The sequence below is a fragment of the Bos indicus genome, chromosome X, assembly GCF_029378745.1.
Source record: "Bos indicus isolate NIAB-ARS_2022 breed Sahiwal x Tharparkar chromosome X, NIAB-ARS_B.indTharparkar_mat_pri_1.0, whole genome shotgun sequence".
In the NCBI taxonomy this organism is placed as follows: Eukaryota; Metazoa; Chordata; class Mammalia; order Artiodactyla; family Bovidae; genus Bos; species Bos indicus.
Window position 1 is genome coordinate 84,717,840 of NC_091789.1, and position 24,407 is coordinate 84,742,246.

General features: G+C 49.8%; 4 protein-coding genes across 4 annotated transcripts; 2 read left to right on the forward strand and 2 right to left on the reverse strand.

The window, feature by feature from the left end:
- Positions 1 to 2,504: 2,504 nt before the first annotated feature.
- LOC109565266 (small ribosomal subunit protein eS4, X isoform-like) lies at positions 2,505 to 3,390 on the forward strand. The gene has a single exon (XM_019969088.2). The coding sequence runs from the start codon at positions 2,543 to 2,545 to the stop codon at positions 3,332 to 3,334; it is 792 nt and encodes a 263-aa protein (XP_019824647.2). The 5' UTR covers positions 2,505 to 2,542; the 3' UTR covers positions 3,335 to 3,390.
- Positions 3,391 to 4,806: 1,416 nt separating this feature from the next.
- Positions 4,807 to 8,865, forward strand: LOC109555124 (uncharacterized protein CXorf49 homolog). Its single transcript, XM_070783583.1, has 6 exons — positions 4,807 to 6,222; positions 6,871 to 7,027; positions 7,570 to 7,646; positions 7,919 to 7,964; positions 8,502 to 8,543; positions 8,646 to 8,865. Exons 1-5 carry the CDS (start codon positions 4,939 to 4,941, stop codon positions 8,540 to 8,542), a joined length of 1,605 nt encoding a protein of 534 aa, XP_070639684.1. The 5' UTR covers positions 4,807 to 4,938; the 3' UTR covers position 8,543; positions 8,646 to 8,865.
- Positions 8,866 to 17,566: 8,701 nt separating this feature from the next.
- LOC109555099 (uncharacterized protein CXorf49 homolog) lies at positions 17,567 to 21,639 on the reverse strand. Its single transcript, XM_019955667.2, has 6 exons — positions 20,219 to 21,639; positions 19,432 to 19,588; positions 18,813 to 18,889; positions 18,495 to 18,540; positions 17,909 to 17,950; positions 17,567 to 17,806 (listed from the first exon to the last, which is right to left on the reverse strand). Exons 1-5 carry the CDS (start codon positions 21,500 to 21,502, stop codon positions 17,910 to 17,912), a joined length of 1,605 nt encoding a protein of 534 aa, XP_019811226.2. The 5' UTR covers positions 21,503 to 21,639; the 3' UTR covers positions 17,567 to 17,806; position 17,909.
- A 1,413-nt stretch (positions 21,640 to 23,052) lies between these two features.
- LOC139180992 (small ribosomal subunit protein eS4, X isoform-like) lies at positions 23,053 to 23,936 on the reverse strand. The gene has a single exon (XM_070783637.1). It carries the CDS (start codon positions 23,904 to 23,906, stop codon positions 23,115 to 23,117), a length of 792 nt encoding a protein of 263 aa, XP_070639738.1. The 5' UTR covers positions 23,907 to 23,936; the 3' UTR covers positions 23,053 to 23,114.
- Positions 23,937 to 24,407: the final 471 nt, after the last annotated feature.

Here is a 24,407-nt window from a genome sequence, read left to right on the forward strand (position 1 = left end):
ATACACACACACAAGAAATGTCATGTGAGGAAACAGAGGGAAGGTGGCCAACTGCAATACAAGAGGAGTGCCTACACCAGGAGTTGAACTCGCTGGCACCTTGATCTTGGACTTCTAGTTTCCCGAACTATGAGAAACTAAATGTCTTTTGTTTAAGCCATCCAGCCTGTGGTATTTGGTTTTGGCAACTCGAACAGACTAACACAGGGCCCATAACCGAAAAAAAAAAAAAAAAGCTTCAGAGCCATTGCACCCACTGGTTGCCAGAAACCCATCCTGGACATTCATCTTTCAATACAACGTTTTTAGGCACTTGCAGATTTCTTGAGCTCTTGCTTAGAACAGTGCAGTATATCTTTTATTGCAACATGCTTCCTTTTCGAATAGTTGTATAACACAGATTTGTATCTATATAAACCCAAAGACCAGAGTTTAAATCCTGATTCCACCACCTACTAGATGTTTGACTTTGGACAAGTTATCACATGTTTGTGCCTTGTATATAAAATAGGGATAAGATTAGTGTCTACCTCACATGGCTGTTGTGAGAATTAAATGACATAATGCATGTAGAGGGCCTAGCACGTAGTAAAGTTTCAACAGATATTAGTAGCTTTTGTGATGAAAATGTAAGTAGCAGTCAGAGTTTTTTGCCCTTATAAACAACACTGTTGTGAGCAAACTTCTTTATACACAAAGAATTTTTTTAAATACTTACCTAGATTAACTAAGAGAAAAAGACTAAAATAACTAAAATCATAAATAAAAGAGGGGATATTACAATCAATGTGACAATAACAAACAGGATTACACAAGAAGATTATGGACAATTGTGGCAAGAAATTGCACAACCTAGAAGAAATGAATAAATTCCTAGAAACACACAGTCTACCAGAACTGAATCAAGGAGACACAGAAAACCGGATAGACCAATAATGAGATTGAATTGGTAATGACAAACCTCTCCCCCCACACACACAAAATCAGGAACTGATAGCTTCACTGGAGAATTCCACCAAACATTTAAAGAATTAATACCAATCTTTCTCAAATGCTTCCAAAAAATTGAAGAAGAGGGAACACTTCCAAACTCATTTTATGAGGCCAGCATTATCCTGATATCAAAGGCACCAAAAGAAAAGAACACTACAGGCCACTTTCCCGGACAAATGCAGATGCAAAAATCCTCAACAGAATACTAGCAAAACAATTCAATGGCACATTAGAAGGACTATGTGCCATGGTCAAAAGGGATTTATCCCTTGGTTGCATATAAAAGTCAATCAATGTAATAAAACACATTAACAGAATGAAGGACAAAAATCACATGAACATCTCTATAGATGCATAAAAAATTCATCACTCCATGAGAAAAAACAGTCAAAGAACTAGGAGTAGAAAGAAATTACCTCAACATAATAAAGGCCACAACTAACATCATACTCAGTGGTGAAAAACTGAAATCTCTTCTTCTAAGATAAGGAACAAGGCAAGGAAGCCTGCTCTCACCATTATGTTAGTATTCAACAACTGGAAGTCATAGCCAGAGCTGTTAGGAAAGCAAAAGAAATAAAAGGCATCCAAATCAGAAGGAAGTAAAATTAGCTCTATTGAAGAGAGCGTGATTTTGTACATGCAAAACTCAAAAGATTACATGCGCCCACACACACACATGCACACAACTGGCAGAACTAATAAACAAATTCAACAAAGTTGTAGGACACAAAATCCAAAAGCAAAATTCAGTTGTATTACTATACACTAACAAAGAACAATTTGAAAAGGAAATTAAGAAAACAATTCCATTGACATTAGCAGCAAAAAAGGATAAAATACTGAGGAATAAACTCAAGCAAGGAGTCAAAAAACTTGTACACTGCAAACTACAAAACATTGCTGAAAGAAACTGAAAAAGACAAATAAATGGAAAGGCATCTGTCTGCACAGACTGGAATACTAAATATTGTCAAGCAGCCCATACTATCTGAGGTGCTTAATTTTATGTGTCAGCTTGACTGGTCCACAGAGTGCCTAGATATTTAGTCAAACATTATTCTGGGTGTTTCTGTAGGGTGCTTTTTCATGAGATTAACATTTAAATCAGTCAACTGGGTAAAACAGATTTCCCCCCGACAACATGGGTGGGCTTTACCTAATCAGCTGATAGGCTGAATAAAACAAAAAGGCAACCTTTCCTCATGTAAGAGAATTCCTCCTGCGTGAAAGCCTTTGGACCTGGGACATCAGCTTCTTTTCCTGCCTTTAGACCCAAACTGAAATATCAGCTCTACTGGTTTGGTTCTTAGGCCTTCTAACCTGGACTAGAGCTAAACCACAGGCTCTTCTGGGTCTCCAGCTACCCAACTCACCCTCTAGATCTTGGGACTCACCAGCTTCTATAATTGAATGAGTCAATTCTTTTACACACACACACACACACACACACACACACACACTCCACTGGATCTGTTCTTCTAACACATTACCCAGAGTGATCTACAGATCCAAAGCAAACCCTACTCTTTTCGTGCCTAGCGCAGCCATGGCTCGGGGTCCCAAGAAGCCCCTGAAATGCGTAGCAGCTCCAAAACATTGGATGCTGGATAAACTGACTGGTGTGTTTGCCCCTCGTCCATCTACCGGCCCCCACAAGCTAAGGGAGTGTCTCCCCCTAATCACTTTCCTAAGGAATAGACTTAAGTATGCCCTAACTGGAGATGAAGTAAAGAAGATTGGCATGCAGCATTTCATTAAGATTGATGGCAAAGTCCGCACTGATATAACCTACCCTGCTGGTTTTATGGATGTCATCGGCATTGATAAGACTGGAGAGAATTTTCGTTTGATCTATGACACCAAGGGTCGCTTTGCTGTTCATCGTATTACACCTCAGGAGGCCAAGTATAAATTGTGCAAAGTAAGAAAGATATTTGTGGGGACAAAAGGAATCCCTCATCTGGTAACCCATGATGCTCGTGCCATCCGTTACCCTGATCCCCTGATCAAGGTGAATGATACCATTCAGACTGACTTGGAGACTGGCAAGATTACTGATTTCATCAAATTTGACACTGGTAACCTGTGCAAGGTGACTGGAGGTGCTAACCTGGGAAGAATTGGTGTGATTTCAAACCGGGAGAGGCATCCAGGTTCTTTTGAGGTAGTTCATGTGAAAGATGCGAACGGCAACAGCTTTGCCACATGGCTCTCAAACATTTTCATTATTGGCAAAGGCAACAAACCGTGGATCTCTCTTCCTCGTGGAAAGGGTATTCGCCTTACCATTGCTGAGGAGAGAGATAAGAGATTGGCAGCCAAACAGAGCAGTGGATAAAATGATCTCTATGTGATGAGATTGGAAAAGTCTTTGTAATTAAAGATAATACCAAGTGGAAAAAACAAAAAACAAAAAACAAAGCAAACCCTATCAAAATCCCAATAGCATGCTTCACAGAAATAGAAAAACTTGTCCTAAAATTTAAGTAGAATCTAAAGAGATCCTTAACAGGCAAAGCAATTTGGACAAAGAAAAAGTAGAGAACTCAGACTTCTTGATCTCAAAACATTACAAAGCTACAGTAATCAAAACTGTGTGTTACTGCCATATTAACAAATAGACCAATGGAGTAAAACAGACATCTGAGAAATAAACCCTCAATTTTAGAAGATGTGCCAGGCAGTGGACTTCCTGATAGAGGGGGAAAAAATAGCTCTTTTAGATCTTTGGATCAAAGCAAGGACTCTGGAGTCAGACCGCTTGGCTTCAATTCTACCACTGATTCCCATGGGCCAAATGACCATGGGCCAGTGGCCGAACCTCTCAGTACCTGTTTCCTCACCTGTAAGAGGCTGGTAATCATTAGTACTATAGTCCTAGGAGTGTCACAAGGAAGCATTACTATTTACATACAGCACTTAGAAGAGTGCCGGGCATGGGGTCTCTGCTGTGTAAGTTGCCTTTCATAGATTGTGCCAAATTACCTCCCAAATGGATTTCTTGCACCACCGCCACAGAGGTTTGCTCCTAAACTCTCCCACTCTCAGAATGGTTAAGCACTTGGAAGCTTGTCATCCTAGTGTGTGAAGCCCGATTCGTGGTTTTAGTTTACATCTCCAGGATCAGCAGGGGTGAGCATCTTTGCGGGTGTAACTGGACACTGACTGAGACTCTCTCTTCTTTGAATTGCCTCAGAGTGGGGAAAGAGCTGAGGGAGTGAGGTCAACCCCAGTCTGTCCCCCAAATCTGCCTGCCAAGAACGTTTGATGGAGCAGTTGAGGCAGAGATGTTACAGAACAAAACTACGATCCCTTTGTCCTCTGGCCACTTAGGGAGAAGTACGCCGACCACTCATCACTGAGTGCGGGATTCCTCTGCCCATTCTCCCATTGGGTCATAAGACTTGTGGTGGAAGGAGGGCTGGCAAATGCTTTCAGCACGTGCTAGGCGCCCAGCACCCTCAGTACCTGCCCCAACCCCCCCTCAGCCTCCCGCTCCACCCACTTCGTACACAGTCAGAACTCAGGGTTGTGACTCTAACCGGAAAGGGGAGGTGGGACAGGAGGAGGTGGGACGAGAGGCTTGACAGAGATACACTCGCAGCATGACCTTCACCAGCCAACTCGCCAACTGCCGGCATGGCTTTGGGGCTTGGCAACAAACCAGAGGAGGCCCTCGACCCCATTGGTTACACCTCGAGGGGGCGGGCAAACAAGGCGCGTGCTGGTTGGCGGGAACCGGACCAATGAGGAGGCGGCAGCGCTGGCACGCTGAAAGCCTCGCGTCGTTTGCGGCGATCTCTTGCGTGCGGTGCCTGTGGTGCTTGACGGCACGTCCAGACGCCACCCGCCTCAGGTGCCCCGACCGCCATCACCGCCGCCACCGCGACCCGGTTGATAAACCGTCGCCGCCCCAGGTCCGGCGGCCACCCAGATCGCGACATGAGCTCCTCAGATGATGAGGTGCTTGTTTGGGGACCGGGTTTCGGCTCAGAGTGCGGGGAGCAGACCAGCGGCCTTGAGGCCGGCTCCACAGCCCCGCCGGGACCCGGCCCCGACCCCGGCCCCGAGCCCGGGGCACCGCAAAGTGGCGAGGGTGAGGGCGGGGATGGCTTCCCAGACCCTGAGGGCTTCGAGTCAGAGCGGGAGGTGCTGGAAGCGGGAGGGCCGGTGCTGTTGGGCTGCGAAGGTCGACCTGGCTCCCCGGCCGACGACACAGGGTACGTCGTGCAGCTGTCTGACGAGTCAGTGGCGGCCATCCTGCGGCAGCTGGCCGACCTGGACTTGCTGGGCATCCGCAGACACATGTCCCCGGAGAGCCACGGGGTCGGCGACGTGTCTCCCTTGCGGGACGTCGAGGCGCGTCCCGGCAGTCGAGGCGCGGCCGCCCAGAGGTGTGGGGAAGCGGCACGGGCTGAGGCCGGCCCTCGCTGGGTCGGCAGGCCCAGGACGGGCCGGGCCTGGGGGAACCCTAAGAGAAGCACTAACGTGGCTGTGGATCGCCAGTGGCCCCCCTCAGTAAGCCCAGCCAGGCTGTTCTCCGACTCCGAGTCCTCTGATGAGTGCAGTGAGATACAGCCTATGAGGGTGAGCATTTATCCCAAAGACGGAGGCCAGGCCAAGCTGAACAGCCCCAAGGATCCCCGGGACACACCCAGACACTCGAATGTCCAAGGCAGGGAGACTCTCCCTAACGTGCCAGGCACTTGCCTGTCCTCGGCTCCGCGAGGATTGATTTCGGTTGTGGAAAGGCAGGGCAAGCAGGGCGATGCAGAGCAGGAGACTATCTCACCCCCTAAGAAAATACAGAGCGTGCTCTGGGGGAAAGGGGGCAGCCTGCCCAGCTTCCCGGGAGTAGCAGCCCCAGCAGCTACTGCAGCTGCCGCTACAGGCAGGCTGCCGCGGCCCAGTCCTAGGAGGAAGAGGGTCCAGGAGAAGAAATCCCTTGGGGGCGTCTCCAAACCTGCCCTGGGGAGAACCTTCCCTTCCTGGGGACGGGGAATCTCGGCCACTCCCCTGGATCCGGCCACCTTCCCCCCAATCTCCGGCATCCCGCTGCTTGGGAGGTCCCAGAAGTATGCCTCGGTCCCTTGGGGAGCCAAAGAGTCCAAGCACACCGGCGCTGGGAAGAAATCTGTGGCTAGGCGGGCCCGGGAGTTGGTGGCAGCAACGGCGGTGTCAGGGGAAGACAACGACCCAAATAGAGACCCAGTCCCAAAGGGCCAAGTGAGTATGCCAGGCCCCTCCTCTCTCCCCACTCTTCCCCTCCCACCCTCCCCAGGACACACGTCTTCACCCGGTGCTCCCCTCTCTCCATTCCTCAGGGGTCGTCACTGGGTGACCCTCGGCCACTGGGTCATTAGGATGCCAGTTTGGGGTCCTTTTACTAGGGACAAACGTTAAGGTAGCACTTTGGGTGTGCTGGGCTCGGTTCTCCACCCTTGGCCTGTTTCCAGCCTCCTCCATGAGGCTGGGGCTGGCGTGGAAGGGAATTGATTTGAGGGGACCCCTTAAAAGCTTCACAGAGCTTCGGTGTTTAGACGCATCACTTTCCTGAATCCTACTTCCTGGCTGTTCCCCAAACCTTCCTTGCAGGGGCCCCGGGCTTTCTCAGTGCCACACTGTTGTCCCCTGCTCAGCTCTGCCTGCTGGCCTGGGGCTGACTGACAGAAAATGTGCTAAAGAGATCAGCCTTTCAATTCTCTTTCCAATTCCCTGCCTCAGCTCAGTCTTGAATCATACGAGCTCTCTCACACACAGACATAGACACATAAATGCACTGGTACACACACGCACACACACACACACACACACACACACACACACATACACACACGTCCTTACTCCAGATCAGTGAGAAATCTTTGTTTTTAGCTGGCCACTGACAGGCCGTGGCCATCTTGTCCACGGGTGCATCATGGAGAACCCAGCACCGCCAACCTCAGCATCAGAGGTGGGCAGGATTCAGGCAACTCAAAGCCCGTGGCCATGAACAAGGGAGAAGTCATGCCCAGAGGGCCTGGCCCCTCAGGTGAGTGTCCTGGGTTTTGATTTGGGGGGTGGAGACCAGGGGTGAGGGCAGAAACCTCTGTCTCTGACTCACTCTCTCTTTTCTGGGGGCTCAGCGTTGCTCTCAGGCCACTTCTCCCATGGGAAACAGGGTGTCAACAGGGCTGACCCTGGCCCCATCACCTTCTGTGTGGGATTTGTTTGGCAGGGGTGATTGGTGGCAGTGCCCCAACAGCTACTCTGGGCGTAGACCTGCAGGCTAATAGCCTTTTCTGTGAAGTGCTGTTCGCCCACATTGCTCTCCCAGGTGCTGGCTGTGGCTGCCGCTCTGGGAAGCTCGAACCCAGAACCAGAGTCTTTGGAGACCATCGTGGTGAAGTGGCTGCCCCTGCGGAATAGGAGGGGCAGGCCCAGAGAGAAGGTTTGGGCTGCCTGCCAGGCAGAGCAGGGGAGGCTTGATGCTAGCAGAGGGTGGTACTGCCTCACCTCACGTTAGACCCTGCTTGGCCCTTTCCACCTCACTGGGAGCCTGGGAAGCTGGATTGTGTGTCTTTTCCCTGTCAGGTGACCAGAAACCAGCTGACCATCACCCAAGACTGAAAAGGCGGCAGCAGCCACCCAGAAGGCAGGGCTGTCCTCGGGTAATGCTTCTTCTGACTCCTGGAAATGCACACCCAAACCCCATGGTGGGATCTGGGTCCAAGTTCAACTGATATGTGTGGGCCCCCTCCCCCCCGTCCCCATCCCACACCCCAGGGAGGGAGCCCACCTCCTTTCCACTGAGGAAAGTCTTTCCCTTGCCAGTCTGGACACCTGGCTTTGGGATGGAGGGCCCAGGGGAGAGGAGAGGAGGAGGAGAGGGGAGGCGGGTGTATACTAACCATTTCTCTTCCTCCTGTGTCTGCTGGCCTAGTGTCTGGTGCTACAGAAAGAAATAGACGACCTTAAGGAGCAACTTGGTATGAGGAACCAGGGACAGAGAGCAGCGGGTTCTCAGTGCAGAAGCGGGGTGGGCCCTTGGGGTGGGGTGGGCTGCAAGTGCAGGGGACCTCGCGGGGATCAGCATTCCTGTGGGGAGGAGAACCTAGCAAGCCTGCCCCTGGGGCGTGCGGACAAGTAACAACCGTACTGTGTGGACTGCGTGCACACTCTGCCAGCCATTCGAGTCCTAGAGAGTTCCTTCTGATAGGACTTGTAGAGATGCCTTGTTGATCTGGTGTGGCCTCTAAGGTTCTTGTTGGATATTTTGCGAGACAATTTTTGAATGGTTTGGGCGTGGCCCCAAGCTTGAGAGCTGCTGGCACATTTTGTTTCCTTTTAGGAAACGGCTCCACATTTAATTCCGGTAGTGGGGCCCGATCAGGCCCAGAGCTCGCTCTTTGCATCAGGGCTGGGGGTACGTGGGTTTCAGGTTGCAGGGCTAGGTGGTTCCACAGGGGGACAGGCTTCTGTGTCCGTCTGTCTGGAGCACCTGTTTATGCCTCTCCCTGTTGCAGCCTCCATGCAGTACCTGGCTGAGAAGTTCCGGATCCTTTGAAGTGAGTGTTACACATTCCATACCCCTTCCCACAACGTCGGCTGTTGAGCAGGGCTGTGGGCTGGCCCTGGCTTGAGGCTCTTCCCTGACTGCTGTTTCACAGGTTGAGCCCAGTATCTTCCTGCAAGAGGAGCAGCTGTTACCTCCGGGACCGGCGAGCTGTGGCCAAGCTTGTTGCCTCTTGTTCTGCCTCCACCGGGGCATCCTCTGCCCCTTGTTTTGCCCCCTCTCTGCCCCAGTCTCACAGCAGTTGTTTTTTTAAAAAATTAATTAATTTATTTTACTTTACAATATTGTATTGGTTTTGCCACAGCAGTTTTTGATTAAAGGACTTCTCATATTCTGTGTTCTGCCCTCTCTCTGCGGGGTAGGGGTTAAGGGAGTGGGACGAGGCCTGGTGGGAAGCTGTTCCACCTCAGAGCATTTTCCAGAACAGTACCTCTGGAATCTGTGGTGGGGACTCTGGGTCAGCCTCTGCTACCATCCAGGCCGTCAGGCCAGCGGAGCGCCCCCAGTCTGTGTTCTGTGTGGGCTCTGTCTGGCCACATTGGCACGTCCTCCCTTTTCCCTGAAGGCCCTCTTCTAGTTCTCTAAACACCCTCCTCTGGGGTTTAGCAGTTTCCATTCATTGCTGCCATTCTGCCTCCCTGTCAGAAGGAACTCGTGACCCCCTTACAGAGCTCCAGTCTTTCACCCTTCCCTCACTGCACTCACTGTCCTGCTTACCCTGACCACTCTGCTTTCCTGTCAGAGCACCCTCGATCCCTCCCCTGGCTTGCCATCGATGACCTTGCCTGCATGTTTACTTAAGTAGGTGGTAGCAGGCACAGGTGTGCTCATCTTCCCCATTCCCAGTCCCTACCCTCTCAGTGGAGTCTCTACCCCACCCCCCGGTGCCACCTTGCAAGCAGGAACCTGCATACTCTCCCCCTCTCCTCTTTAGCCCTCATCCCCGAGACTCAGGCACCAAAACTTTTGCTTCCCCTTCCTCGGGGTCAGTAAAGGGCATGAGGATGAATCTTGGACCCGGTGAACTGGGGAGCAGGAGCAAAGGTACAGGGAGCACAGGAGAAAAGCTGAGGTTAGTTGCCGAGCTGGAAGTCAGGAGAGGCGTCTGGTGCCAATCTGGGGCAGAGTGCACCCTGACAGCTAGAGATGGATGGTCCAGTCCTTGGAGCTTTCATGGCCTCCCTGCCCTAGCCAGCTGACCAGCCTACACTCCTGCAGCCTGGATGTCTCTCTGCCCTTGAGTGGAAACAGGCCCGTCAGGCTCTATGACAAGTATGGTTGGTAAGTCTGTGTTCTTACAGGGTCTCCATCAAATACTGTTCCACCAGCCCCAATGACATAGATTTTCCTGCAAATGATGTTTCCCAGAGTGTCCCAGCTCAGTCTCCCAGACTACTTGTTAGGGCACACAAGACTAAGTCTGAAATCCATGTTCAATTCCCCCCCCCGCCCCCGCCCTGAAGTTTGGGGAGGACTTCCTTCTCTCAGCCAAGACCCCAGGGCTGTGCCAGCCTGCGACTCAGAGGGACACATTTGTATTTGAGTGAAGTGAGGGTAGGTTCTGCCTGACTCCCTTCCTGAAAGACCATGGTTTTATTTCACAAAAGAGGGTATGATGCACATTCCAAGTTGGTGCCTGGGCATCTCTGTGTGTGAATAAAAGTCATCAGGGATAATGCCCCTTGAGGCAGAAAGATGTGAATCAGGGAGTAATGGAAGTAGAGACTGGTCCAGATTCTGTAAGGCATTGAGTGAGCCAAAGCAAGGGTTGGATCTCCTTTATTCAAGGGGTGTTGTCACGTTCCCAAAACATAGAAGGGGAGGGATGCAGTTCACCAAACCTCAGGACAGGACATCTCAAAATGTTGGAGTCGCTGGAGGAGGCACTGGATCCTACCTTGTGATTCTGTGATGTCTGCCAACTGCTGAGGGTGTGGATGAGTGAAACTGGGAAGGTGGCTCTGGGGACATGGCTGCCCATCTTAGAAACAGGAGACCCCCCCCCCTCCGGCGAAACCTGGGTTACTTGTGGGGAGTTAGGGGTGACTGGACCTGAGCAATGGGGAGCACTTGGGTCCGCCCTTCCCCCATATTCTCACATTGACTTCCTTCCGGGGCTCATAGCATGACGTCAGGTGGACAGAGCACGAGGGTTGGGACAGTCACAGACCTCAGGGTCAGAAAAGAACATGCGTGGGACTTACTCCTTCCACTCAATTAATATTACAAAAACATACAACACAGTGGTAGAGGGACGCATACATTCAGATCCAGAATAATCTAACAGTGTAATATGGGGGTGTACCTACTTAACTCTAGCATCAAGATTAAAAGATAAAAATTTGCTGTAGCATCAACAATTTGTTAATGGGTATGCAATTTAAAATACATAAATGGTAATATAAAAAAACTTAACGTGTGTGATATTTTATGCAAGCTCCATGGTAACCACAAAGCAAAAGCATACATTAGATTCACAAAGATGAAGAGAAGGGAACCAAAACTTACCATGAAAATCAATTTACAAAGGAAAGCAGCTAAAATGGAAGAAAGGAATTAGGGAACTAAAAATCAGTCAGAAATCAATATGATGGCATTATTAAATACTTACCTATCGATAATTACTCTAAATGTAACTGGATTTAGTTCTCCAGCAAAAGGAATAGAGTGGATGGATGGATTAAAAACAAAACAAAACAAATGCTCAACTGCACTGCTGCCTACAAGAGACTCACTTCAGTTTTAAGGTCATACCTATGCTCAACATGAAGGGATGGTGAAAGGTATTCCATGAAAGTGGGAAACAAAAGAGAGCAGGAGTAGCCATACCGATATCAGACCAAATAGGCTTTAAGCCAAATTTGAGGCAAAGAAAGTCATTATATAATGATAAAGGGTGTCAGTTCATCGAGATGATACAAGAATTGTGAGTCTTAATATATACCCACCCACCATTGGAACACCTGAGTATATTGAGCAAATACTAACAGATCTGAAGGGCTAAATAGGTAACAACACAACAATAGTAGGGGACTTCAGTATTCCACTTTCACAATGGATAGATTAACCATACGAGATCAGCAAAAGGAAAAAGGAAATGGGCTTGAACCATACTGTAGACCAGATGGACTTAGCAGACTTATACAACATTCCATCTCACAGCCGCAGAACACAGTCTTCTCAAGTTCAAATGGAACATCTTCCAGGATGGATCATATGATATCTCATGAAACATCTCTAAGCAAATTTAAGAAGGTTGAAACCACATCAAGTATCTTTTGCGACTACAATGGCATGAAACTAGAAATCAATAACAGGAACAAAGCTGGAAAATTCAGATATCTGGATATTAAATAGCACACTCCTGAACAACTAATGGGTCAAAGAAGAAGTAAAATGGTATGTTTAAAAATATCTCGAAACAAATGAAAACGGAACCACAATGTACTACAAAAGCAGTTCTACGAAAGAAGTTTATAGTGATAAATGAATACATTAAGAAACAAGAAAGAGGGCTTCCCTGGTGGCTCAGTGGAAAAGAATGTGCTTGCCCGTGCAGGATACACAGGTTCACTCCCTGATCTGGGAGGATCCACAAGCCGCAGAGCAACTAAGCCTGTGCACTACAACTATGAGCCTGCGCGCTAGAGCCCGGGAGCTGCAGCTACTGAGTCTGCGCACCTAGAGCCTGTGCTCCAAACAAGAGAAGCCACTGCAATTAGGGGCCCGCACACCTCAACTAGAGAGTAGCCCCCACTTGCCGCAACTAGAGAAAAGCGACAGATGAATGGGTAAAGAAGCTGTAGTACATATACACAATGAAATATTACTCAGCCATAAAAAGGAATGCATTTGAATCAGTTCTAATGCGGTGGATGAACCTAGAGCCTATTATACAGAGAGAAGTCAGAAAGAGGAAAATAAATATTGTATGCACTAATGCATATATATGGAATCTAGAAAAATGATGCCAATGAATTTATTTGCAGGGCAGCAATGGAGAAACAGACATAGAGAACAGACTTATGGACATGGGGAGAGGGGTGGAGACGGTGAGATGTGTGGAGAGAGTAACATGGAAACTTGCGTTACCATATGTAAAATAGATGGCCAATGGGAATTTGCTGTATGTCTCAGGGAACTCAAACAGGGGCTCTGTATCAACCTAGAGGGGTGGGATTGGGAGGGAGATGGGAGGGAGGTTCAAGCGGGAGAGGGCATATGTACACCTATGGCTGATTCATATTGATGTTTGACAGAAAACAAAATTCTGTAAAGCAATTAATTATCCTTAAATTGAAAAATAAATTAAAAAAGAAAAAAAAGTGTTGTACCAATTATTATTTTTAATCCAGCTTTTCCACTCTCCTCTTTCACATTCATTAAGAGGCTCTTTAGTTCCTCTTCGTTTTCTGCCATTAGAGTGGTATCACCTGCCTATCTGAGGTTATTGCTATTTCTCCTGGCAATTTTGATTTCGACCTGTGATTCATCCAGCCCAGCATTTCACATGATGTACTCTGATTATTTAATCAAGGTGACAATATACAGCCTTGATGTACTCCTTTCCCAATTTTGAACTAGTCCATTGCTCCACGTTCGGTTCTAACTGTTGCTTCTTGACCCGCATACAGGTTTCTCAAGAGACAGATAAAGTGGTCTGGTACTCCCATCTCTTTAAGAATTTTCCACAGTTCATAATGATCACAGTCAAAGGCTTTAGCATAGTCAATGAAGAAGAAGTAGATGTTTTTCTGGAACTCCCTTGCTTTCTACGTGATCCAATGAATATTGGCAATTTGATCTCTGGTTCCTCTGACTTTTTAAAACCCAGTTTGTACATCTGGAAGTTCTTAGTTCACATACTCCAGAAGCCTAGCTTGAAGGATCTTGAGCATCACCTTACTAGCACCAGGGTCTTCCTTGGTGGCTCGGATGATAGAGAATCTGACTGCAATGCAGGAAACCTGAGTTCTGGGCCCTGGGTCAGGAAGATCCCCTGGAGGAGGGGAATGGCTACTCACTCTAGTGTTCTTGCCTGGAGAAACCCATAAACAGAGGAGCCTCGTGGGTTACAGTCCATGGGGCTGCCAAGAGTCACACACGACTGAGCAACTAATACTTTCACTTACTAGCGTGTGAAATGAACACAACTGTATGGTAGTTTGAACATTCTTTGGCATTACCCTTCTTTGGGATTGGACTCCTTGAACAGGATAGAAATGTAACAGATTTCTATATAATTATTTTGTACTCTGCAACTTTACTGAATTGATTTATAAATTCTGGTAGATTTCAGGTGGCATCCTTAGGATTTCCAATGTATAGTAACATGTCATCTGCAAACAGCGACAGTTTTAATTTTCCTTTTCCATTTTGGATTCCCTTTGTTTCTTTTTCTTCTCTGATTGTGATCTCATAATGTACTTTCTACAATTTATTAAGTAATATGGGTTTATTGAAATTAATTTACATACAAAATCTAAGTGCCTACAAACATTCTATTATGGAACCACCACTACAATCAACATAAAAAATATTTTCATCAGCTACAAAAGTGTTTCATGCTCTTTGGTAGTTTAACCCATAATCTCAACCCCAAGATCCTGGCAATCCCTAGTCTGTTTTCTGTGTCTGTAGTTTGGCCTCCTCAAGAATGTGAAGTAAATGGAATTGGGAAGTATGTAGATTTATCCATTTGGATTCCTCAGAGAAAAGAACACATAGGTGACTTCTGGATGTGCAATGTACATTTATGTCACCTGAGTATAGTTACATGGGTTGATTGGCTCATAATTATTTGTGATATTGAGGGCTTACACTCTCCACATTGTGTGTATGTATAGTCTGTTTAATTCATATTTAATTCAATGTAATTAATCTTTTATGTTTGGAAGGGTTATTTTATGAAAAAGCAATAGTAAATCCCTTTTAAAAAGTGAATCATCATTGTAAAAGTCAGGCTGGCAGATACCTCAAGAGGACTAGGGAGGAAGAAGTGATTGGCTTGGAACAAAAGGGGGGTTCAAAACTACAGGCCTGTTCTCCATCTGCACCTGAGAAGTACTTACCAGGCCTTCAATATTGCACAAGCACAAGGGCACAAAGCACACCACAGTCATTCAAACACTGGGACAGTCCAGGGACTGGGATAGTTACCCAGGGATAGTCAAGGTGGAAAATCTGGCAGCCCCAGTGTGCCCGGCTGGACCTGGCCAATACAGGTGAAAGTTACCCCACATTAAGTCAGCTGAGTGGCAGCCTTTATTGCATCTGCAAGCATAACCCACTGTTATCACACAAAGGAAAATACAAGCCAACTTCAGGGATTAGGACTTGGACATTTTTGGGCAAGATTACTGTGCTCACCACCCCAGGCTCCCTCTTCAGGACTCACCTACTCTACCCTCTTTGCTTGTGCCAGTCTCCCTCAAGAGTCCAGAGAGAGGGGTAGACACCCTTTATCATTATATAATGACTTTCTTTGCCTCAAATTTGGCTTAAAGCCTATTTGGTCTGATATCGGTATGGCTACTCCTGCTCTCTTTTGTTTCCCACTTTCATGGAATACCTTTCACCATCCCTTCATGTTGAGCATAGGTATGACCTTAAAACTGAAGTGAGTCTCTTGTAGGCAGCAGTGCAGTTGAGCATTTGTTTTGTTTTGTTTTTAATCCATCCATCCACTCTATTCCTTTTGCTGGAGAACTAAATCCAGTTACATTTAGAGTAATTATCGATAGGCAAGTATTTAATAATGCCATCATATTGATTTCTGACTGATTTTTAGTTCCCTAATTCCTTTCTTCCATTTTAGCTGCTTTCCTTTGTAAATTGATTTTCATGGTAAGTTTTGGTTCCCTTCTCTTCATCTTTGTGAATCTAATGTATGCTTTTGCTTTGTGGTTACCATGGAGCTTGCATAAAATATCACACACGTTAAGTTTTTTTATATTACCATTTATGTATTTTAAATTGCATACCCATTAACAAATTGTTGATGCTACAGCAAATTTTTATCTTTTAATCTTGATGCTAGAGTTAAGTAGGTACACCCCCATATTACACTGTTAGATTATTCTGGATCTGAATGTATGCGTCCCTCTACCACTGTGTTGTATGTTTTTGTAATATTAATTGAGTGGAAGGAGTAAGTCCCACGCATGTTCTTTTCTGACCCTGAGGTCTGTGACTGTCCCAACCCTCGTGCTCTGTCCACCTGACGTCATGCTATGAGCCCCGGAAGGAAGTCAATGTGAGAATATGGGGGAAGGGCGGACCCAAGTGCTCCCCATTGCTCAGGTCCAGTCACCCCTAACTCCCCACAAGTAACCCAGGTTTCGCCGGAGGGGGGGGGGTCTCCTGTTTCTAAGATGGGCAGCCATGTCCCCAGAGCCACCTTCCCAGTTTCACTCATCCACACCCTCAGCAGTTGGCAGACATCACAGAATCACAAGGTAGGATCCAGTGCCTCCTCCAGCGACTCCAACATTTTGAGATGTCCTGTCCTGAGGTTTGGTGAACTGCATCCCTCCCCTTCTATGTTTTGGGAACGTGACAACACCCCTTGAATAAAGGAGATCCAACCCTTGCTTTGGCTCACTCAATGCCTTACAGAATCTGGACCAGTCTCTACTTCCATTACTCCCTGATTCACATCTTTCTGCCTCAAGGGGCATTATCCCTGATGACTTTTATTCACACACAGAGATGCCCAGGCACCAACTTGGAATGTGCATCATACCCTCTTTTGTGAAATAAAACCATGGTCTTTCAGGAAGGGAGTCAGGCAGAACCTACCCTCACTTCACTCAAATACAAATGTGTCCCTCTGAGTCGCAGGCTGGCACAGCCCTGGGGTCTTGGCTGAGAGAAGGAAGTCCTCCCCAAACTTCAGGGCGGGGGCGGGGGGGGGAATTGAACATGGATTTCAGACTTAGTCTTGTGTGCCCTAACAAGTAGTCTGGGAGACTGAGCTGGGACACTCTGGGAAACATCATTTGCAGGAAAATCTATGTCATGGGGCTGGTGGAACAGTATTTGATGGAGACCCTGTAAGAACACAGACTTACCAACCATACTTGTCATAGAGCCTGACGGGCCTGTTTCCACTCAAGGGCAGAGAGACATCCAGGCTGCAGGAGTGTAGGCTGGTCAGCTGGCTAGGGCAGGGAGGCCATGAAAGCTCCAAGGACTGGACCATCCATCTCTAGCTGTCAGGGTGCACTCTGCCCCAGATTGGCACCAGACGCCTCTCCTGACTTCCAGCTCGGCAACTAACCTCAGCTTTTCTCCTGTGCTCCCTGTACCTTCGCTCCTGCTCCCCAGTTCACTGGGTCCAAGATTCATCCTCATGCCCTTTACTGACCCCGAGGAAGGGGAAGCAAAAGTTTTGGTGCCTGAGTCTTGGGGATGAGTGCTAAAGAGGAGAGGGGGAGAGTATGCAGGTTCCTGCTTGCAAGGTGGCACCGGGGGGTGGGGTAGAGACTCCACTGAGAGGGTAGGGACTGGGAATGGGGAAGATGAGCACACCTGTGCCTGCTACCACCTACTTAAGTAAACATGCAGGCAAGGTCATCGATGGCAAGCCAGGGGAGGGATCGAGGGTGCTCTGACAGGAAAGCAGAGTGGTCAGGGTAAGCAGGACAGTGAGTGCAGTGAGGGAAGGGTGAAAGACTGGAGCTCTGTAAGGGGGTCACGAGTTCCTTCTGACAGGGAGGCAGAATGGCAGCAATGAATGGAAACTGCTAAACCCCAGAGGAGGGTGTTTAGAGAACTAGAAGAGGGCCTTCAGGGAAAAGGGAGGACGTGCCAATGTGGCCAGACAGAGCCCACACAGAACACAGACTGGGGGCGCTCCGCTGGCCTGACGGCCTGGATGGTAGCAGAGGCTGACCCAGAGTCCCCACCACAGATTCCAGAGGTACTGTTCTGGAAAATGCTCTGAGGTGGAACAGCTTCCCACCAGGCCTCGTCCCACTCCCTTAACCCCTACCCCGCAGAGAGAGGGCAGAACACAGAATATGAGAAGTCCTTTAATCAAAAACTGCTGTGGCAAAACCAATACAATATTGTAAAGTAAAATAAATTAATTTTTTAAAAAAACAACTGCTGTGAGACTGGGGCAGAGAGGGGGCAAAACAAGGGGCAGAGGATGCCCTGGTGGAGGCAGAACAAGAGGCAACAAGCTTGGCCACAGCTCGCCGGTCCCGGAGGTAACAGCTGCTCCTCTTGCAGGAAGATACTGGGCTCAACCTGTGAAACAGCAGTCAGGGAAGAGCCTCAAGCCAGGGCCAGCCCACAGCCCTGCTCAACAGCCGACGTTGTGGGAAGGGGTATGGAATGTGTAACACTCACTTCAAAGGATCCGGAACTTCTCAGCCAGGTACTGCATGGAGGCTGCAACAGGGAGAGGCATAAACAGGTGCTCCAGACAGACGGACACAGAAGCCTGTCCCCCTGTCCCCGTGGGGAACCACCTAGCCCTGCAACCTGAAACCCACGTACCCCCAGCCCTGATGCAAAGAAAGAGCTCTGGGCCTGATCGGGCCCCACTACCGGAATTAAATGTGGAGCCGTTTCCTAAAAGGAAACAAAATGTGCCAGCAGCTCTCAAGCTTGGGGCCACGCCCAAACCATTCAAAAATTGTCTCGCAAAATATCCAACAAGAACCTTAGAGGCCACACCAGATCAACAAGGCATCTCTACAAGTCCTATCAGAAGGAACTCTCTAGGACTCGAATGGCTGGCAGAGTGTGCACGCAGTCCACACAGTACGTTGTTACTTGTCCGCACGCCCCAGGGGCAGGCTTGCTAGGTTCTCCTCCCCACAGGAATGCTGATCCCTGCGAGGTCCCCTGCACTTGCAGCCCACCCCACCCCAAGGGCCCACCCCGCTTCTGCACTGAGAACCCGCTGCTCTCTGTCCCTGGTTCCTCATACCAAGTTGCTCCTTAAGGTCGTCTATTTCTTTCTGTAGCACCAGACACTAGGCCAGCAGACACAGGAGGAAGAGAAATGGTTAGTATACACCCGCCTCCCCTCTCCTCCTCCTCTCCTCTCCCCTGGGCCCTCCATCCCAAAGCCAGGTGTCCAGACTGGCAAGGGAAAGACTTTCCTCAGTGGAAAGGAGGTGGGCTCCCTCCCTGGGGTGTGGGATGGGGACGGGGGGGAGGGGGCCCACACATATCAGTTGAACTTGGACCCAGATCCCACCATGGGGTTTGGGTGTGCATTTCCAGGAGTCAGAAGAAGCATTACCCGAGGACAGCCCTGCCTTCTGGGTGGCTGCTGCCGCCTTTTCAGTCTTGGGTGATGGTCAGCTGGTTTCTGGTCACCTGACAGGGAAAAGACACACAATCCAGCTTCCCAGGCTCCCAGTGAGGTGGAAAGGGCCAAGCAGGGTCTAACGTGAGGTGAGGCAGTACCACCCTCTGCTAGCATCAAGCCTCCCCTGCTCTGCCTGGCAGGCAGCCCAAACCTTCTCTCTGGGCCTGCCCCTCCTATTCCGCAGGGGCAGCCACTTCACCACGATGGTCTCCAAAGACTGTGGTTCTGGGTTCGAGCTTCCCAGAGCGGCAGCCACAGCCAGCACCTGGGAGAGCAATGTGGGCGAACAGCACTTCACAGAAAAGGCTATTAGCCTGCAGGTCTACGCCCAGAGTAGCTGTTGGGGCACTGCCACCAATCACCCCTGCCAAACAAATCCCACACAGAAGGTGATGGGGCCAGGGTCAGCCCTGTTGACACCCTGTTTCCCATGGGAGAAGTGGCCTGAGAGCAACGCTGAGCCCCCAGAAAAGAGAGAGTGAGTCAGAGACAGAGGTTTCTGCCCTCACCCCTGGTCTCCACCCCCCAAATCAAAACCCAGGACACTCACCTGAGGGGCCAGGCCCTCTGGGCATGACTTCTCCCTTGTTCATGGCCACGGGCTTTGAGTTGCCTGAATCCTGCCCACCTCTGATGCTGAGGTTGGCGGTGCTGGGTTCTCCATGATGCACCCGTGGACAAGATGGCCACGGCCTGTCAGTGGCCAGCTAAAAACAAAGATTTCTCACTGATCTGGAGTAAGGACGTGTGTGTGTGTGTGTGTGTGTGTGCGTGTGTGTACCAGTGCATTTATGTGTCTATGTCTGTGTGTGAGAGAGCTCGTATGATTCAAGACTGAGCTGAGGCAGGGAATTGGAAAGAGAATTGAAAGGCTGATCTCTTTAGCACATTTTCTGTCAGTCAGCCCCAGGCCAGCAGGCAGAGCTGAGCAGGGGACAACAGTGTGGCACTGAGAAAGCCCGGGGCCCCTGCAAGGAAGGTTTGGGGAACAGCCAGGAAGTAGGATTCAGGAAAGTGATGCGTCTAAACACCGAAGCTCTGTGAAGCTTTTAAGGGGTCCCCTCAAATCAATTCCCTTCCACGCCAGCCCCAGCCTCATGGAGGAGGCTGGAAACAGGCCAAGGGTGGAGAACCGAGCCCAGCACACCCAAAGTGCTACCTTAACGTTTGTCCCTAGTAAAAGGACCCCAAACTGGCATCCTAATGACCCAGTGGCCGAGGGTCACCCAGTGACGACCCCTGAGGAATGGAGAGAGGGGAGCACCGGGTGAAGACGTGTGTCCTGGGGAGGGTGGGAGGGGAAGAGTGGGGAGAGAGGAGGGGCCTGGCATACTCACTTGGCCCTTTGGGACTGGGTCTCTATTTGGGTCGTTGTCTTCCCCTGACACCGCCGTTGCTGCCACCAACTCCCGGGCCCGCCTAGCCACAGATTTCTTCCCAGCGCCGGTGTGCTTGGACTCTTTGGCTCCCCAAGGGACCGAGGCATACTTCTGGGACCTCCCAAGCAGCGGGATGCCGGAGATTGGGGGGAAGGTGGCCGGATCCAGGGGAGTGGCCGAGATTCCCCGTCCCCAGGAAGGGAAGGTTCTCCCCAGGGCAGGTTTGGAGACGCCCCCAAGGGATTTCTTCTCCTGGACCCTCTTCCTCCTAGGACTGGGCCGCGGCAGCCTGCCTGTAGCGGCAGCTGCAGTAGCTGCTGCTGCTGCTACTCCCGGGAAGCTGGGCAGGCTGCCCCCCTTCCCCCAGAGCACGCTCTGTATTTTCTTAGGGGGTGAGATAGTCTCCTGCTCTGCATCGCCCTGCTTGCCCTGCCTTTCCACAACCGAAATCAATCCTCGCGGAGCCGAGGACAGGCAAGTGCCTGGCACGTTAGGGAGAGTCTCCCTGCCTTGGACATTCGAGTGTCTGGGTGTGTCCCGGGGATCCTTGGGGCTGTTCAGCTTGGCCTGGCCTCCGTCTTTGGGATAAATGCTCACCCTCATAGGCTGTATCTCACTGCACTCATCAGAGGACTCGGAGTCGGAGAACAGCCTGGCTGGGCTTACTGAGGGGGGCCACTGGCGATCCACAGCCACGTTAGTGCTTCTCTTAGGGTTCCCCCAGGCCCGGCCCGCCCTGGGCCTGCCGACCCAGCGAGGGCCGGCCTCAGCCCGTGCCGCTTCCCCACACCTCTGGGCGGCCGCGCCTCGACTGCCGGGACGCGCCTCGACGTCCCGCAAGGGAGACACGTCGCCGACCCCGTGGCTCTCCGGGGACATGTGTCTGCGGATGCCCAGCAAGTCCAGGTCGGCCAGCTGCCGCAGGATGGCCGCCACTGACTCGTCAGACAGCTGCACGACGTACCCTGTGTCGTCGGCCGGGGAGCCAGGTCGACCTTCGCAGCCCAACAGCACCGGCCCTCCCGCTTCCAGCACCTCCCGCTCTGACTCGAAGCCCTCAGGGTCTGGGAAGCCATCCCCGCCCTCACCCTCGCCACTTTGCGGTGCCCCGGGCTCGGGGCCGGGGTCGGGGCCGGGTCCCGGCGGGGCTGTGGAGCCGGCCTCAAGGCCGCTGGTCTGCTCCCCGCACTCTGAGCCGAAACCCGGTCCCCAAACAAGCACCTCATCATCTGAGGAGCTCATGTCGCGATCTGGGTGGCCGCCGGACCTGGGGCGGCGACGGTTTATCAACCGGGTCGCGGTGGCGGCGGTGATGGCGGTCGGGGCACCTGAGGCGGGTGGCGTCTGGACGTGCCGTCAAGCACCACAGGCACCGCACGCAAGAGATCGCCGCAAACGACGCGAGGCTTTCAGCGTGCCAGCGCTGCCGCCTCCTCATTGGTCCGGTTCCCGCCAACCAGCACGCGCCTTGTTTGCCCGCCCCCTCGACGTGTAACCAATGGGGTCAAGGGCCTCCTCTGGTTTGTTGCCAAGCCCCAAAGCCATGCCGGCAGTTGGCGAGTTGGCTGGTGAAGGTCATGCTGCGAGTGTATCTCTGTCAAGCCTCTCGTCCCACCTCCTCCTGTCCCACCTCCCCTTTCCGGTTAGAGTCACAACCCTGAGTTCTGACTGTGTACGAAGTGGGTGGAGCGGGAGGCTGAGGGGGGGTTGGGGCAGGTACTGAGGGTGCTGGGCGCCTAGCACATGCTGAAAGCATTTGCCAGCCCTCCTTCCACCACAAGTCTTATGACCCAATGGGAGAATGGGCAGAGGAATCCCGCACTCAGTGATGAGTGGTCGGCGTACTTCTCCCTAAGTGGCCAGAGGACAAAGGGATCGTAGTTTTGTTCTGTAACATCTCTGCCTCAACTGCTCCATCAAACGTTCTTGGCAGGCAGATTTGGGGGACAGACTGGGGTTGACCTCACTCCCTCAGCTCTTTCCCCACTCTGAGGCAATTCAAAGAAGAGAGAGTCTCAGTCAGTGTCCAGTTACACCCACAAAGATGCTCACCCCTGCTGATCCTGGAGATGTAAACTAAAACCACGAATCGGGCTTCACACACTAGGATGACAAGCTTCCAAGTGCTTAACCATTCTGAGAGTGGGAGAGTTTAGGAGCAAACCTCTGTGGCGGTGGTGCAAGAAATCCATTTGGGAGGTAATTTGGCACAATCTATGAAAGGCAACTTACACAGCAGAGACCCCATGCCCGGCACTCTTCTAAGTGCTGTACGTAAATAGTAATGCTTCCTTGTGACACTCCTAGGACTATAGTACTAATGATTACCAGCCTCTTACAGGTGAGGAAACAGGTACTGAGAGGTTCGGCCACTGGCCCATGGTCATTTGGCCCATGGGAATCAGTGGTAGAATTGAAGCCAAGCGGTCTGACTCCAGAGTCCTTGCTTTGATCCAAAGATCTAAAAGAGCTATTTTTTCCCCCTCTATCAGGAAGTCCACTGCCTGGCACATCTTCTAAAATTGAGGGTTTATTTCTCAGATGTCTGTTTTACTCCATTGGTCTATTTGTTAATATGGCAGTAACACACAGTTTTGATTACTGTAGCTTTGTAATGTTTTGAGATCAAGAAGTCTGAGTTCTCTACTTTTTCTTTGTCCAAATTGCTTTGCCTGTTAAGGATCTCTTTAGATTCTACTTAAATTTTAGGACAAGTTTTTCTATTTCTGTGAAGCATGCTATTGGGATTTTGATAGGGTTTGCTTTGTTTTTTGTTTTTTGTTTTTTTTTTTTTTCCACTTGGTATTATCTTTAATTACAAAGACTTTTCCAATCTCATCACATAGAGATCATTTTATCCACTGCTCTGTTTGGCTGCCAATCTCTTATCTCTCTCCTCAGCAATGGTAAGGCGAATACCCTTTCCACGAGGAAGAGAGATCCACGGTTTGTTGCCTTTGCCAATAATGAAAATGTTTGAGAGCCATGTGGCAAAGCTGTTGCCGTTCGCATCTTTCACATGAACTACATCAAAAGAACCTAGATGCCTCTCCCGGTTTGAAATCACACCAATTCTTCCCAGGTTAGCACCTCCAGTCACCATGCACAGGTTACCAGTGTCAAATTTGATGAAATCAATAATCTTGCCAGTCTCCAAGTCAATCTGAATGGTATCATTCACCTTGATCAGGGGATCAGGGTAACGGATGGCACGAGCATCATGGGTTACCAGATGAGGGATTCCTTTTGTCCCCACAAATATCTTTCTTACTTTGCACAATTTATACTTGGCCTCCTGAGGTGTAATACGATGAACAGCAAAGCGACCCTTGGTGTCATAGATCAAACGAAAATTCTCTCCAGTCTTATCAATGCCGATGACATCCATAAAACCAGCAGGGTAGGTTATATCAGTGCGGACTTTGCCATCAATCTTAATGAAATGCTGCATGCAAATCTTCTTTACTTCATCTCCAGTTAGGGCATACTTAAGTCTATTCCTTAGGAAAGTGATTAGGGGGAGACACTCCCTTAGCTTGTGGGGGCCAGTAGATGGACGAGAGGCAAACACACCAGTCAGTTTATCCAGCATCCAATGTTTTGGAGCTGCTACGCATTTCAGGGGCTTCTTGGGACCCCGAGCCATGGCTGCGCTAGGCACGAAAAGAGTAGGGTTTGCTTTGGATCTGTAGATCACTCTGGGTAATGTGTTAGAAGAACAGATCCAGTGGAGTGTGTGTGTGTGTGTGTGTGTGTGTAAAAGAATTGACTCATTCAATTATAGAAGCTGGTGAGTCCCAAGATCTAGAGGGTGAGTTGGGTAGCTGGAGACCCAGAAGAGCCTGTGGTTTAGCTCTAGTCCAGGTTAGAAGGCCTAAGAACCAAACCAGTAGAGCTGATATTTCAGTTTGGGTCTAAAGGCAGGAAAAGAAGCTGATGTCCCAGGTCCAAAGGCTTTCACGCAGGAGGAATTCTCTTACATGAGGAAAGGTTGCCTTTTTGTTTTATTCAGCCTATCAGCTGATTAGGTAAAGCCCACCCACGTTGTCGGGGGGAAATCTGTTTTACCCAGTTGACTGATTTAAATGTTAATCTCATGAAAAAGCACCCTACAGAAACACCCAGAATAATGTTTGACTAAATATCT

Coding starts and splice junctions, on each gene's coding strand:
- LOC109555099 (XM_019955667.2), bottom strand. CDS start 21,502: ATGAGCTCCTCAGATGATGAGGTGCTTGTTTGGGGACCGGGTTTCGGC. Junction 19,589..20,218: donor ACCCAGTCCCAAAGGGCCAA/GTGAGTATGCCA, acceptor CTTTGTTTTTAG/CTGGCCACTGACAGGCCGTG. Junction 18,541..18,812: donor GAAGGCAGGGCTGTCCTCGG/GTAATGCTTCTT, acceptor CTGCTGGCCTAG/TGTCTGGTGCTACAGAAAGA.
- LOC139180992 (XM_070783637.1), bottom strand. CDS start 23,906: ATGGCTCGGGGTCCCAAGAAGCCCCTGAAATGCGTAGCAGCTCCAAAA.
- LOC109565266 (XM_019969088.2), top strand. CDS start 2,543: ATGGCTCGGGGTCCCAAGAAGCCCCTGAAATGCGTAGCAGCTCCAAAA.
- LOC109555124 (XM_070783583.1), top strand. CDS start 4,939: ATGAGCTCCTCAGATGATGAGGTGCTTGTTTGGGGACCGGGTTTCGGC. Junction 6,223..6,870: donor ACCCAGTCCCAAAGGGCCAA/GTGAGTATGCCA, acceptor CTTTGTTTTTAG/CTGGCCACTGACAGGCCGTG. Junction 7,647..7,918: donor GAAGGCAGGGCTGTCCTCGG/GTAATGCTTCTT, acceptor CTGCTGGCCTAG/TGTCTGGTGCTACAGAAAGA.